Source organism: Echinococcus granulosus (genome assembly GCF_000524195.1).
Source record: "Echinococcus granulosus chromosome Unknown EG_S00015, whole genome shotgun sequence".
NCBI classification, from domain to species: Eukaryota; Metazoa; Platyhelminthes; class Cestoda; order Cyclophyllidea; family Taeniidae; genus Echinococcus; species Echinococcus granulosus.
Window position 1 is genome coordinate 731753 of NW_020170395.1, and position 16189 is coordinate 747941.

Sequence of the window (16189 nt, forward strand, 5' to 3'; positions counted from 1 at the left end):
ACCACACATTCACTGACAGACGACAGATAACAGACACCGATATCAACGCACCGTACAGTTCAGACTGTTTTTCATTGCTTTATGAGGAGAGGTGGATTTCGTGCTCCAAGTTAAAGTAACCGAACAAACTACACACCAGTCATCTCCAAACAACCCTTTCCAGAAGAAAGAGTCTCCATTCATATTGCAAAACTGACCCGTGCAAATATCCGCGCTTTAATTAGTGTGCAAGGGCAATACAACCCATTGAATCCCTATCTTCTTCTACCGTAGTGTTATATATTGCATTGATAATATTTCTCCAGGCTCAAAATTGCCATCCCTCATCCCTTCTTGGTATTGGCATCCGACAATCATACGGCCACAAGCGAAATGGTGTAGAAAGCTGATCCAACGGCAGGTGTCTAGGGTTGAAATCCTTGGCCATGGAGATAAAATCTCTGCTAAACTGAAATTCGGAGCCAAATTGACTCGTTAGGGAAGGATTACAATTTGTAACGGTGATTATCTACTCGTGTTGGGACTCATACAAGCATACCGAACCTATCGTCCAAACACATACCTACATCGGCAGTGCCTTCGCTCAAGACTAGCAAATGACCAGACATGGCCAAGCAACAAGGTAAAGCCACACTCACCAACCACCAGGAGTTGATTGGTCACTGAGCAGCGACTAATCCCAGCTGATAGTAGTAGTGGTGTGAAGGCTAGTCATGAGTCATGCACTCAGCTGGCCATATTTGGCCACGTAATCTTGTAAGCAAACTAGCGGTCTAGCAAAACATTGAGGGGTCCGGCAGGTGAGAGTAGAGCTGCTGTTGCGTCGCTGCCAATTGTTTAAATTCTGCTGGTGAAAAGCGTAGGACCTTATTTGGCTGCTATGTATCTCGGAGTTTCGTCCTAACTTTATTCCCTTCCGCCTTTTACCACTATTTAATACTTAAGTTGCTCTCATATTGCGGCAGCCGAGGTATCCAGTATTCTTACATAAATACTGATTTGGGTTCGCTCGATATAAGCTCCCTTTCCTCACCAGACCCTTTTGCAGTAGATGTCCCCCACTCATAAGCCTACAATGTCATCGCCACTGAAACACTAGCATCAACCATTCACAGATCCAAAGGTCGCAAATTAGGCGCTGGTATTACCAATGATTAAGGCTGGAAATCTTAATGTCTCAGAGATGGCTGTTAACCAAAGAGCTTCGAACGAATCACAGAGACTCAAACACAAATCCAACCCTTCAGGGGGGCAAATGGCTTCTCGATTTGAGGCTACCAACCGGGCGTCACTTTCGTTCGTCCATGACCGAAAGCACCCGATCACACGAACAGATGCTAGAAGCCCACACCATTCTTACCCATACACACTGAGCGGCCATGCATACCCCCCCTAGTTTCTCGTCTACTATAATAATTTAAGTAAAAATTAAATAGTCAATGTCACAGCCCAACAGCAATTACGACAAAAGGAAAGTATTGTGATCGCAAAGAACTTTTTTGATGACTGATACTACATTACTCCAAATAAATGCTTGAACAAGCTCCATGTAAGGACTTGTAAATTTACATAAATAACAAGTACAAAACCTTTGACCATCTGAATGTTAAATGCATTGTTGTGTACCCAGTCATCTAAGCGATAACATGATGAGGGTGAGAGCGCCTAAGGGGATCAAAAAGTTTAAAATAATGGGATGGAATCATGAATCTCAGATGTTTTGCGGATGTTGTGTGGGCGATGGGTAGTGCAATCTGCACCCAAGAGAGCGGGTTAACAGAAATTGCGCCGCGCACCGCCACCACAGCGACCGTAAATCGAAGGAAAAAGTAGAAAGCGACGACCCTACCTAGAGGTTGTGGATGATCAACCTGCGCCCAGCGTCGTACGTGAAGCGGTGGGTGGTGAAGAGCTCGCTGGTTAGAAAGGCGCGCACCGAGGAAATATTCACCTGACGCGCGCGCTCCACGAACTCCTGCTCCGGTATCTCCACCTGCAGCGACGCCCCCTCCACCTCTGCCCGACCCTTCCACTCCCGCCGTAGCCGCCTGACGCGAACGCTCAAACGCCGAGTGCTCGTGCACTAACTGCTTCAGCAGGAACAGCAACAACTCTTGATTGTCGCGACGGTAACTCAGAAAACGCGAAAACTTCTGCGGAAGGCAATAAAAAATTAGTCACCTATCAGACAGTTGTCCAGCGTAGATGAAAGCCAAACTTGAGCACCGTGTTTTAGCTCAAAAAGGAGCTTTACACTCAACAAAAATCCAACAACTTATATTCACATAAATCGTATTTTTCGTAACATCACAACTCTTCTACCGCATGACTACTGATACCTATTGATCGCGCGGTAGTGGTTCTTCCAGTACTATTTTTCGAAAAGCAATTTCCATGATGTCCGTGTTCTTCTATGTCGATATAAAAGTAAGTTAGGCTGGGATCTAAAAATTCAAATTTTCATAAAATCACCATCTCAAGTTTCAAATTTTAACCACCAGCCAATTTTTGAATGGCTTTGAAGCGGAGGAGGTGGGGAGGTGAAAAGACTAAAGTGGCATTGCATAAAGGAACCAGAACGAGGCAGCGATTCAGAGTAAAAACTCAGTGCACTTGACCGAGTCATGAGAAGACACAACAGAGCAAGTTTTCAGTCGGTACGCGGGCTGGACGTCTAGATTGAAGCCCGAGCTATATGGCCGACAAACCCTGCCTAAGGTGTTGGATAGTTAGTCCAATCCTTGCATCGTACAGCTGCTCTTGATACTCGCTGATCACGTTGCTTTTATAGTCCACAAGTAATGCTAGTAGTCACAAATGCTTCACATAACTTATTTTAATTCAGGGACAGGCATTACGTGAAGAGCCGTGTGTTCACATATAAAATAAACATCCCAGTCGGGATTTAAACTAATAAGTTGTCCATGAAATAGTCAATACAAGATAGTTAATACGAACTTGATAATGGTAGCTAATTTATATCATGGACAAACTAGCTAGTTTTTTACTGAACTCGATTCTAGCATATTTTCTGTAGTGTTTCCAAATGTACTTTATTGCATTTTAAAACAAGAGTGATAAGTTGTCGGAAAAGCCCTCTCCTCGAGGCTAATATATCCAGTTATTTTGGCCGCGGTAAAATAAATTGCACGAGAAAACAGCCTTTGTGTTATCATCGGTGGCGACATTTTCGACTCTAAAAGAAAAACGTTTCCAACCGAAAAGTAGGCAATAATAGCCAGATCACCTCTTGAAAGAAGTGACGGGAACAAAATTTATACTAACCTGATACAGGTGTTTCGATTACCTATTGCCTAAACGATTCTCGAAACAATTTGACGAATTTTTTTTCGAATTTTTACATTCCGAGAATACCAGACTTCCAAACAATGTCCCTGGGGTCATAGCCCGAACCAAATGGTTGGGCTCAACATTCGAATTTGGGTGGGGGAAGGGGGGAGGAGAGCCACTAACCTGACGCATAGTCTTCATGATACCGTACTTCTGCGTGGAGACAAATGACTCGAGAACCATGCGGAGAGCCATATTGACATCATCCTCATTCACATACTCGCGAAGGTGCATGCGCGCATGGGCTTCAGAGAGACGCACCACCGACTCAATATGGCGCACAGTGATGGGAATGCTTCCAGTAGCCATCGACTCCCGACGCAGATCGGCGTAAGCCTTTGCCACTTTATCCTGGTCCATCTGGTTCAACTTGGGGTGCACACGATCCTTCGCGTACATTATGTACTTCTTTAACAGGTCCTGTAGAGCGACGGAGGAAGATAAGCAATGCAAGAGAACCATCAATTGCAAAAGAATGTTTGTTTAGACTGCAGATTTAACAGCACCAACTTTTCCAGGGATTCAGCCACCGATCCGATGAATTGAAATGGAGGTTCCATGTCTTACCGAGACATTGGAGCATAACTAACCTGTGGTAGAGGCTCGTAATCACCGACACTGGCATCGGCACTTCCCGTGGTCGCCCCCAAGCTGGCAAGCTGAGCCACTAGTGCTTCTGACTCCTCAGAACTCAGGTTGGGATGATGTCGCATGTGACTGCCCACCACAAATTTGGCCAGCATCTCATCCTGCACTGAGTCAACAGTGTCCCGCACCACACAGAGCACGTCGAAACGACTCAGAATGGGCTCACTTAGATCCACGTTATCAGAGAACGTCAGACTCGGGTCGTAACGTCCTCCAATGGGGTTAGCCGCCGCAATGACGGAACAGCGCGCCTGAAGACTCGTCACGATACCCGCTTTGCTGATGGAGATGCTCTGCTGCTCCATTGCCTCATGAATAGATGTTCGATCCTGGTCATTCATCTAGGTAAAGGATAAACTATACCAAAAGTATGTCCTCTAAAAGACGGAGAGAAGGATGTCAAACCAACCTTATCAAATTCGTCAATAAGACAGACACCCTTATCAGAGAGAACCAGAGCGCCAGCCTCAAGGGTCCACTCCTTTGACATGGGATTCCGAGTAACATAGGCGGTTAAACCAACGGCACTAGCACCCTGGCCGGTGGTGAAGACACACCGAGGCGCAAGCTGTTCCACATATTTGAGAAACTGGGATTTCGCAGTACCAGGATCACCACAGAGGAGAACATTAATATCGCCACGAATCTTATGCTTCTCACCGGGGTTCTTCGCCTCGCCGCCGAAGAGGGCGAGTGCAATGCCTCGTTTAATATCGTCGTGACCGTAGATGCTCGGTGCAATGGAGGCAAAAATGCGCTCAGCAATTCTCTCGTCTCGAGACAACTTTGTGATGGTCTTCACGTCCTCGTCGGTGAGATTTCCAAGGACGAGTTTATCCTCCTTGCGAATGACATTGTTAGCGTGAATAACGGTGGAAAACACGGGGAAGCCCGTTTGCACGTTTAACGAGCAGCTATAGTTGTTTGTATAAATGCCAGTGAGCTCCTATAGAGACAAAGCTGTGAGAAAGGCACTATAGCCTACGATTTCATCGCCAGGTTTACAGCTGTCGACCAAGTCGTCGAGGAGGATAGCATCTTTGGAGCGGGGAAGCCGTCCAGGGGGTACTTTTCCAGGACTTTCTTGAATGGTTATCCTTTGGTAGTTCTTGTAAACAGTCTGTAGGGAGTGAATTTAGTACTCATCTTTACCTTTTCAAGGTTGATTTCAAAAGGTCCGGTTGACTGACACTCTGAGCAGAGAGTAGGCTTAATTTCACTTGAAATTTGTGTTTGCACGAATGGACCGAGAACACAAGAACACTTTACACAGTTGTACCGCACCACACTGAGCTGTGGCATAACGCTAGTTGCGCTGGTTACCACTCCACTAGTACGCACCAGCTGGCTTAGGTGAAGATGACGAAGACTCCTCAGGTCCTCGATTAACGGAAGATCAACAATACGGACATTAACATGGTTGCTTATTCTGTCATATCGAGGATACCTAGCAAGAGTAACTTCCAAAGCACCCTCATTGAAGATCTCCAATACATGGAAAGGAGCCTCGGGAAGGAAGTAAGCAAGCACCTGTTCAGCAGCAGCTAAGTGCTGGTAATCCACGGAGAGGCATTGCCTGTTTTCACGAGCCATCTGAATGATACGTTCAGCGTACACACTAACGCCATGTTCATCGAGGAAGGTGCGTAGAAACGACTTAAAACGATTTTTTATCTCCTGGCGCGTGGCTGGTTGTTGAACCCACTCATTTACGGTCATTCCATGCATGTCCTCCAGGTTTTCGATGCTTTCTAGGGCCTCACCGAAGTCACCAGAAGGCTCCATTTCAAGACCGGCAGCAACCCGTTCGGCAAGGCGACGACGTCTAGCTGGAACCTCTCCTTCCTCCTCGTCAATACCGTACAAATCTCAGGAAAGAATGGTAAACGAAGTAGTTAAGCATTACCGGCAACTAAGCCGCGACGAAGAAGTCCTGTTGCCAGTGCTTCGGCACGATCACGTTCTCGCATCGCACGTTCAGCCTCAGCTCGGGTCGTTGGTGACATGCTTGAAAAGTCATCTGTGCTAGCTAAACCCTCAGGCTCGTAGACATCAAGTTCAGGAATGGGTCTAAAAATAGAGATGTAGAAAAAATTTACTTACCGATAGTCTCGTTCCATGTCATCACGGAAAAGGTCTTCACCTTCGCTTTCTTCCTGAACATCATCTTCATCACCGAGGATGGCAGCGGACTCATCTTCAAATTGTTGATCTTCCACATATGATCCATTGTCACGATCTCGACGGAGATTCCTCTGAGATGATGGATTGTCCTGAGACGCTAGAGCCAACAAATCGGGAACATACCGACATCGCGCAATGCCTGTTAATATACGCTACGACTGAGGGGTATCAGCAGTACCCTTAAGTTGATTGGCCCATTCATATTTTGAAGTAAGCATGATTATCAAATGTGTTCATATGAACAGCAGCATATGTTTAAGCACTTGCTATAAAAATATCCAACTGAAAATGTGCATGTTTCTTTTAAATTTATGGTAAGGCCTGAGTATATGGTCAGGGTGCACTGTTTTTATTCTATTTATGCGTAAATGAACCCACTATTTTATTTCCGTCTACGACAAGCCTAATTTCTTGAATGATGTCAAACCACGAAACTCATTTATCGTATATACCAAGAAGGTGTTTTATACGAAATAATAAAAATCACGGTTCCTGTTAATTTACTGAACTTGACTTAAGAGTTCTTTTAAACACTGCAAGTTTTAAGCTACCCACCATTAAGTCGTTGTGTAATACGATGGCTGTTTTTTCTCTCGGTATTGGCGAGGAGTGACTTCTGACTCGACCTTTGTACCACGGGGGGTGGGCTGGCCTTCGTGTTATGCCGGTAGCCCAGATACCTTCTCTGTGCTGAATATATGTTCTGCCCGCGTATTGTGTCTTCTTTCGTCTTCAGGGAAGTCTCGGGACGCTACAGTTGTGTCTGATTTACAGGCTACTATAAAACACTGTACTAGTTTCTTGGGATCTTCTGTAGCACCTCGAGACTACCCCGGAGACAAAGAGAACTACTTGGGCAGGGTACATATTGTCGATGCACAGAAGACCAAGGGGTCTGCTGGCATGGCCCGGAAGCCAGGCCACCTAACAAAGGTAAAAATATAGAGTTCCTAAGCAGTGTTAAACAAATAACTAACGTATTGCTCCCTAGTCGTTTCAAATCCTTTACTCTACAGGGAGACTTTGTAGAAGACATAATGTACTGCTAAAATTCAGCGGATTCCGTGTTCCCCTCCTCCACCTCTGATTTCATACTCTTGAAGCTGGAAAATTGGGTTACGAAGGACGTTTTTTATTTAGGAAGCACGAAGAAAGTCTACCGGTTCTGTAGTAATGCAGGTAAGCAACAACAGGCTAGCAATATGACCTTAAGGCAGCGGTTCAGTAGAAGTACAGTTTGCCTAAATAAACACAGTCAAAATAAAATATCAGTTTACTGCAACGAGAATTATTTTATAATGTATAATTATGTGGAGAATTAAGTTTCCTTTCGTCTTCTTTCCGGACGAAGAAGGTAGATTGTGACTTGGGGAAGTGTAGTGCACCAAGTATGTAATCCAGTTCATTTAGAGTTCCCCTAACAAGGTTAATGAGGTCCTTGAGCTTAATTCCATTTAATTGCTCCTTTAACATCTCCTTCTTGGTAAGTGCCCCCGTTCAGTGTAAAATGATGTAAAGGTGAACTTTCTCCTAATATGCTACTCGATCTTTCTTTACAATCTTGTGCGTAAATGGCTCATTTTCACCTATCTTTCAAATGCAAAGGCCAACTCATCATTTGTGAGAGGCCAATCAAAATGATGCTCTCTGATGCTACCATACAGAAGCGAAATACATGTGTCAAATGAAGCAATAGAGGCCATACGAACACCACGGCTTACACTCAATGTTTGCTGAGGGTTAGCAATCGGACCACAAATCCCAGGGTAAAGGGGAGTTGCTAGTGTTTATCCAAAGCCACTTTGCTTGGCCTTTCCATTGGTAAAGCACAGGTAAGTCCATTTAGCAAAGTGGAGGTAGCGACTGATTTAATTTTGTAATTACAAAATATCAGACTGGTTCGCACACAAATCATTTATTTTAATTTCGTGACCCTTTAATGGGTTGTTATTTTGACTTACATAAGTTCACTCGTAAAAGAACGATCCCGGTCAGCATATCAAAAGAACGCTAAAAGCGTTTTATCATAGATTTGTTTTCTTTAGCACAGATTCAGCAGCCACAAAACATCATGATATAAGGCAGAAATGATACCCCATCGCGCCTGATATTGTAGCGGTATATAGCATGACCTGGATGTCATGCAACTGAGTGGAAGTACAATCTGCTGCGACTTAAGTGTCCGCATAATCTAACGCGGAACTAAAACAACTATTAAAGCATTACACAGCTCCTCTCTTCTTTTGAGGGCCTTTCCCAGTGCTCTCTTTGGTCAGCATCCCTCGTCGGCCATCAGGAAGTAGTCGGCATTGCAAGAGAAACACTCACGAATCAGGGCATCAGTCATCATAACTGCATTAAACAGAAGGTATTTGATCCAAGGTTTACTGTGCTATCTCGGTAGCTCCACTGGAGGTGGGGTTTGGTTCTTTTAGAGAACTTTGTCAGAGAAGGAGAAATGCGCTATCCTCATAATTCTGGATACTGAATGGTGCTCTACAACGAGGCCATCTTGGATGCCCATCGGTGTTCATAAGAACACTGGCCTAAAAGCAGATTTATTTGATAAAAGTTGGGATTTAAAATAGTCCCCTGGGGACAAGATTTTGCGTCTAATACTCCTTACCACTTTGTTCTCACTTTAGCGCTGTCCATTTATATATCTCTTTGGGTTCTATTCAGTAAGTAGAGAATCGGATGAGGTATCGCGTGATCAATTAGTTAACATCTACATACGGGTACCGTAGAAAGCACTTTTTCAGATGGTGTCACTTCAATTGTGAGTAGTATCTCTACTGACGACTAGACTGTAGTAGTCGCCGAAGGTGGGCGTCATTTTCAGCCCTTCTGTTACGGTTGCCACAGATTCGCCTATCTGCAGCATATGCAACTTCTTCCGACACACTAAGGTTTATCATCCAGCAGTAGAAATCAGGGTAGTTGTCTTTTAGCATCGGGTGAGCTTGCAGTTGCCCCGAATCTTTCGGGACTGAGAAGCTACCGGCATGACCCAGAAACCATAACCTGGAACGAAAGTACAAGTGTTTGCGTAATCAAGCTCAGAGTCGAACAAACTATCAAAGCCTTACATACAATTCATGGTCAGGCGAACAAGGGAATGCAAGCTTAGTCACAGACACCAAAACGGATTTATGGACTGGAAACGTAAACTTCTCAATTAAAGACAGGCAGAAGAAAATCTACAAAAACCAGTCCTGATTGAATTAAAAGAGATTATTCGATTAAATCATAGCTTACGAACCCATTATCCTCCCTCAATCAAAGGTAAAGGCCAATCTGTTCTCATACAAAGCTAAAAGTCAGTACATGGAAATAGTAAACACAGGAGACTGAAAAGCAGCTTCACAAAGTGTACCAGTTGCGAGTAAACATTATTGTAAGTTAGGAAAAAACATATTATCAAGACAATCAAAGCCGGTTCTCAAAGCGTACAAGAATTTTTACTTAAGATTCATAAGTGAATTCATTAATGCAAACTAATGACCTTATTATTCGCCTCGGGTAACAGCACAGAACTGTGAAGGTCTAATGATGCTGCTGACCACAGGATGTTACGTTACAGAGTCCACAGATCGTTTTAAATATAAATAGTAGGCATTAATGCGCTCGCTATGAAGATCACAGCCCAAGCGCTTTGGCGCTAAAGTGTCATAGTAAAACGAATTGACATTTTGTGCAGCCGCATTCGACCAAACCAACTCTTCAGTATTTCAAGATGGGCTTTTGCTTAATGAAAACACCGAGTGTGCACTGCATTGTGGCAGAGGTAAGCGAGATTGAAAAAGGGAACACAAGGAGAAACAAAACAGGACCGTCTTATAAAGGTCTGGTCTACCTTACTAAATATGCAAAGAAACATGACGGTGGACTTGGCTATGTATACCCCAACGAAGGGGGCGAAGTTATTCGCCGCACCAGATCTGCATTTTGTACATCCCCATTGTTCAACTCACGTTTAAAGCATATCCGTTTAACTGTAGCTGGTCCTCTCTCTCCCTTCAGTGAAATCACCTCCATGCCTGACTGTATTTGTCACTATGCACAGAGACCACAAACAAAAGTTGCCTGAGGAGCAACTTTACAGACAATGGGCCTTAGACCAGTCCATAGTTGGATGTCCTTCTCTAACGCGCCATCGACAATTACCACCGACCGTGGCTTTCGGTCTGCACCTACCTTAGCACGAGATTTGCAAGCCTTGCTTGGCTGTGAGCACGTAAATGTAACCACTCAGCATCATGCCACCAGCGTCCTTATCGAATATCCTCACATCCAACAGAGTTGGGTGTTTTAGCCAACCTTAGTGTGACGTGGAATGAATCGCCTCTTGTCGTCTTATGTAGGATCCAATTCACAAATAAAGAGGTTATTGGCCGTTAGCCTTCTGAGCTGCTCTTCGGCACCACACTCTGCCTTCCTGGAGAAATGTTCATCGACCCCTCTAACAGTGGTGAAGTTGACCCTACCTCGTAGGCGGACCACCTCAAAAACCGAATGTGCAAACCAACCCTCACCATCCACTTACGTACAATAGACAATCACAAATCCATCCAGATCTTGGAGCGTGCCCCTTTGTGTTTATTAAGGTTGATGCCATTCGACCTTCCCTGTGCCCGTCCTGCGGCAGCCCGTACAGAGTGGTGGATTGATGGTGACACTTTGTTTGACGTTGACGAATACAGATAGCATAGATAGGGCAAAAGTTGGGTAAAGGATCCTCCTTCTCCACTCCATGCCACCACTTCACCCTGTGTTCCTTCTGCATCTCCCACACAGACAGCTCACCTGCGAGCAAAAGGACGCTTCTCGCCTAGGCCATCCACACACACGCGCCGGACGAGCTGCAAAACCTTCCATACGCCCCGCGTGCCCCACCTCGTAGTTTGGAAATTCATCATACTTCCATCACCGTCCACAACACACCGGAGAGGAGGAGAACTGTAGTGGTTCAACACTCACAAATTCCACTTTGACCTTACCTTTCCCTCTCTTCCTCGTCTACGCCCCATTAACCTCCTGTATTTTATTATCATCACGTGCAGCCTCATACATAAATTAACCCAAGGGTCCCATATACTCACTGGCTTCTGCAATTACGGAAAACCGCACTGTGTATCCACGCTCGTGAGCAAAATAGTCCAATTCAACGAATGCTCACCTTGAGTGCGTACTCATACGCACTTGAGAGGGTTACGCGACCACTACAAGTTCGACCCAGTAACTGCTGCTGAAACGCGACCGAGCCTCAACGAATTGTCACTGACGTCTAAGAGAGCCACACTATGTTTCTCCAAACGAAACGGCCCAAGCCACGGTGAGAGCACGATGTTCCACTCCCTTGAGTGGACCTAAATCACCTGTTTCGACGATAGTCTACAGACACGCAGAATACACCCCCCGCAAGACACTGGCCACCCTCTAGTGCAATCGCCCATGGCCAATCTGATCCAGCAGTGTCCACCTTGCAAAGGTCTGGGAAGCCCAACCAGACGCACAGCATACTCTACCATTAGTGGGCGGCGTCCATTCTGGGCTGCAAATTCACTGGAGCATCTTTTTTTCTTGCTCCATGGCACTAATATATCCGACCGGCCATTATTAGGGGCCAGTTCGGGTTGGCGGTCACGCGCAGCTGTTATTGGTCGTTCAGCCATATGTGATCGTCTCGCTTGTCTCGAGCATCGCAATTGGCCGTCCTAAATGAGGCCGCAGCCAACACACGTGCCCTCATGCCCTGGACACCGTGTGTGTGCGTGTGTGTACATGGCCACGCCCTAATGGGGCCCTAATAGCCGAAGTAAAACAGTGGCTAAGGTGAACCACCGGTCGGAGCAGACCGAAGTATTATGAGATGTGAGGACTTACATTCACAGTGGCGCGAGTTGCGCTTGGCGGTGGTGGTGTGTGTGTGTGTGGTTGAGCCAACCAATGGGCACACGGCGAAAATCAGTTCGCATCGATCAGATGGCAAGGACGCGGGACGATGGTGGCGAGCACGTGACATGTGCCGTCCAATCACAGATTCACTTGGTTGGCTGAAATGAGGACACAGCCAGCCTGCATGTGCGCACGTTTCGCAACCTCACAACATAACTGGGCGTTTGGTCAGCGTCCATCCACCCTAACAGATTACCTTGGGTTCAGCGTAATCTCCTTAGCCAACCCATCATGCCTCGATTGCGATGGTGACAACGGTCACTCTTAAGTAGAAGGAGCATGAGAACCAATTTCTCCGGAGCGTGGTGCCTCTGAGCGATAAGCTACTGCTGTTTTCTCGACTCCCATTGAGTTAGCATGCAACCTAAGTCTAATAAATGGTTATTTAGGGATTTAGTGAAGGACAAAAGGAAAAGAGCAAAATGCATATGTTGAGAGGGCAGCTAATGCGTTACCCAAATCCCCAAATCGCTATCAGAGAAGACTCCGTGTCTCTTCTTGTATCTGTGTTGTCTGCGGGTGCGGAACTATACCTACACCCCCCTCACGAGGCATATGATTGTGATTGGCGTATTTTTTTGAGCGCAAAGATGGTGGGATGTTATGCGTATGGTGTTGGAGGCAAATAGCTGTTATGATTCTACGTGGCCGTGTTGTGTGTGACCATGACGTTTCTTGTGAGGAAGGCCATAGAACCAGCGGGTAGCCAAGGCGGTCCTCAAGTACAGTGCAGTGGTGAGGCGCTTGACTGTTTAACAGTATGACACTTTCCAGAGACAGTCATAGATCTCCGTGTCAAAAAGGGCTCTTGCTGTGGCGGCTCCCGCCCCGCAGCGGTTTTTTATTCTCCTGAACAAATGGCGTGTAGAAAATCCGACCCTAAGTGGCTAATTGACACTGGCAACAGTGAGCACAATCACTTGTCTGTATGTACATTTCTCAAAGTTAACGCACGCTGGGTACCAAAACAACTCTCCGGTTTTGACCAGCACAGAAGAGACGGATGCAGCCAAAGAGGTGCTTTGACTAGAAAAGTACAATACTCTCCAGATCACCTTGTCATATGCAACAGCCATCAAAACAGAGGGAGCACGCGACGGTTAGGAGTTCAGCACCGATGACCGTAAAGCTGAAAGTACCAGGATGTTGCAGCCCCACCGACAAGACTTTCCATGTGGAGGCTCCCTTGGCGCCTGTTTGCCACCCTGAAGTTTGTTTCTATCTTTAATAAACTAATTCGCCACGCTTGAAATTGAAAACTTACTCTGGATTAGGGGCTGTCGGTAAAAGCCCAGTCACCATCGTGGGGGGTTAAATGGCGAAACAGATGTTAACACTTCGTGTCGTTGCTTGCCAACGGGGAGAGTAATAATTTAACGAGTGTCATTTTCAACACCTTCATCCAGCGCCAAACATTGGAAACATAGATTGTATGGTGAGAACAAAAAACAAGGATTTTAGTTGTGTCGCCGTGAAGAGTGCTTGGACAAAGTCGCAATTAATATGCGACTACTAATATTTTCATGGGCAGTGAAATGACATGGTTCTAAACGATAGTGGAGGTATTTTGGTTAATTATGCAAGGAAAATATTGAAATACTCATAGGGATCACATGAAGCCCAACTTGACGAAATTATTCCTTTTGAATAAACGATGCAATATAACGTCTTCACATTCTGTGAATATAGTATTTGAGTGTTAAAATGTCGCTCCTGGTGCCCTCTCTACATAAACGTAAACTAACACGACCTGTACTTTTCCAGTATGACCTTATTGTTGAGGACAGTCGGCTTGTTTGCGCCGGCTTAAACAGGCTGCAAAAGGAAGAGACGGGATAGGGAGGAAGACAATCCAAATGGGAAACCGCATTTACCAGATATGCAGTGTTTCCAAAGCTGCAGTAAGTATACAAAGGCAATTGAACACGTCAAAGCCAAATAGGCAAGCCAACGGTACTATCCAACTCTGGCAAACATATGAATTCGATGTATTACGTGCAGGAGCAGCAGCTTGACAGGCAGCAACAAAAATGCGGAAAGCAAAGAGGACCATGCAAAATTGAGCATCAACTAGTACCAGCCAACCGTTATTCCAGGCAACCATCAGTAACGTCTTGCAAAATAAGCTCGCGTAAAGCTTCCAACCACACTTTACGATCCTTTTTTGCAAACACCGAAGCCGCACCACGGTAAAACTAGAGCTTAACTACCTATCATCAAATGAGACAAGGCAACTACTTCCCCCGTCCCAATAAATACTGGAAATACAAGACACATTCCAACTAAAAAGCAACGAATGCGTTGCCATGAGGAGCAAAAAAACTCCGCGCTACATAGCCCCATTATAGGACCAAAACATAACGAATGGCAAAACACAGAAAATTTAACCTTTACTTAAGAAGTTCCACAACACGACGATAATAAGACGTGAAAACTTAAAAGGAGGCGAATAAAAAAGGACGAAGTTCGCTAAAAGAGGCGCAGGAAGAAGAAGGAAAAACCTTATTTAAGTGGATATCGATAGGCGAGGGAGCACAACGAATAGAACATTCATTTAAAGAGAGGTGCCTCCACCACCATATGGCCATTGACCATCTCCGCCTGCGTCTTGCTAGCGTCGACCACCTCCGGCGTCACGAAGGCTTTGTAGAACTCACGATGCTCACTATGCGAGGCGTTTTCAGTCTTCTCCTCCTTCCCCATCACACCATGCACATACACCTTATTACCCTTCGCCCACACCTTCACGTCCTTCGGCGCGAAATGAGGGTCCACTTTCAACTCCAAGTGCATCTTCTTCGACCCATCATCCGCCGTGACGATCTCCAGTCCCTCCTTGTCTAAACGATGTTACAGTTAGGGACACATCCACCCCAACAACCTACTCGTCACTGCCAGCTGCCTCTCCTGCGCCTCCGTGGGTTGAATAGCCAAACCCTTCTCCGGAGTCAACTTTATGGCCTTGTAGTTCGGCGCGTCGACGGGCGCCTCAACCATCAACACATCGTCCTACACAAGGAATGCACTAGAGGAAGGAGGTGAGGTACAAAACCTACCGATGTGAGTGTGGCTTGGATGTGATTGCGGTCCACCGATGGCGGAAGTGGAATGGATCGACCCACTGACTCCGACATCGAGGCATCTCCACGGGTCACCGATCTCTGAGCCCTAACAATCAACTTGTTCTTCTCTGTCTTGATGGTGATCTCCTCGGGTTTGAAGTTCTTCGCGTTGAAGTACACCTTGAAGTGCAACTACAAAAAGAAGCGAAAGAGGTGGGCAGGCAGACAGAAACCCGCACAACGAAAAATGGCAGCAATGCAGCCACTTAAAAGTGGACACAAGTACCGGTTCCGTTCAAGAGGTTGACAGATTAAGGAGGGCAACGCACCTTCCCATCCTTGCCCACTTCGTAGGCGTCCTTGAGGAAATCAAGCTCGCCGGGCTGAGTGTATTCGAGCTCGGGGTGGAACTCTCGAGGTTGAATGGCACTCAGCTCTTGCATCACACTATTAAAGGCGTTATCCATTGCTGAAAAGGGCTAAAGGGACAAATCCCAGGTGATATAGTCTTGGATACGCATATCCAAGATCATAAACTAGCGGACTTCAGCTCGAAGGCGGCTCACCTCTAGAGAGAGGAGATTCCTGTGCATGTTCGTGACGTCATCGTGCAAGGATTGACGAGACCTCTCCACCCAATTAAACACCTGATCGAATGGCATGAGAGCCATTTGCGGAAACTCCCAATCGAGTAGACTGCGTCGCCTGCTCCACAGATCCCTATCATCGCGAACAGGGAAAATCGACATTACACCGCAAAAGCACAACAACACGAACGGCGTTGAGCGTCACCCCCACATCCACTTATGTGTACTCGTCTTCACACGTAATTGGCTCGTGTCTAGCTGGCCAATAACTGCATTGTCAAGGGTTTTCGGATGTGTGCGATTGGCTGTCAATGCCAAGGTCATGAGCAAGGTAAGTTTACATACAGCATTCATTGGACAAAGGGTAGGTCAATTGATTACCCATAAACGAGGCATGTG

At 45.9% G+C, this 16189-nt stretch overlaps 2 protein-coding genes across 2 annotated transcripts; both read right to left on the reverse strand. All coding sequences in view use genetic code 11, as the record gives it.

The window, feature by feature from the left end:
• Positions 1–1849: 1849 nt before the first annotated feature.
• EGR_03077 (DNA replication licensing factor mcm2) lies at positions 1850–6312 on the reverse strand (the record flags this gene model as incomplete). The annotated part of the gene is made up of 10 exons (XM_024492326.1): positions 1850–1993; positions 2034–2153; positions 3376–3771; positions 3942–4340; positions 4409–4945; positions 4985–5119; positions 5152–5867; positions 5906–6069; positions 6103–6280; positions 6303–6312. The coding sequence occupies 10 exons, from the start codon at positions 6310–6312 to the stop codon at positions 1850–1852; spliced, it is 2799 nt and encodes a 932-aa protein (XP_024353252.1).
• An 8379-nt stretch (positions 6313–14691) lies between these two features.
• EGR_03078 (Small heat shock protein p36) lies at positions 14692–15952 on the reverse strand (the record flags this gene model as incomplete). Its single annotated transcript, XM_024492327.1, has 5 exons — positions 14692–14981; positions 15027–15150; positions 15198–15395; positions 15533–15682; positions 15770–15952. The coding sequence occupies 5 exons, from the start codon at positions 15950–15952 to the stop codon at positions 14692–14694; spliced, it is 945 nt and encodes a 314-aa protein (XP_024353253.1).
• Between the last annotated feature and the right edge of the window lie 237 nt (positions 15953–16189).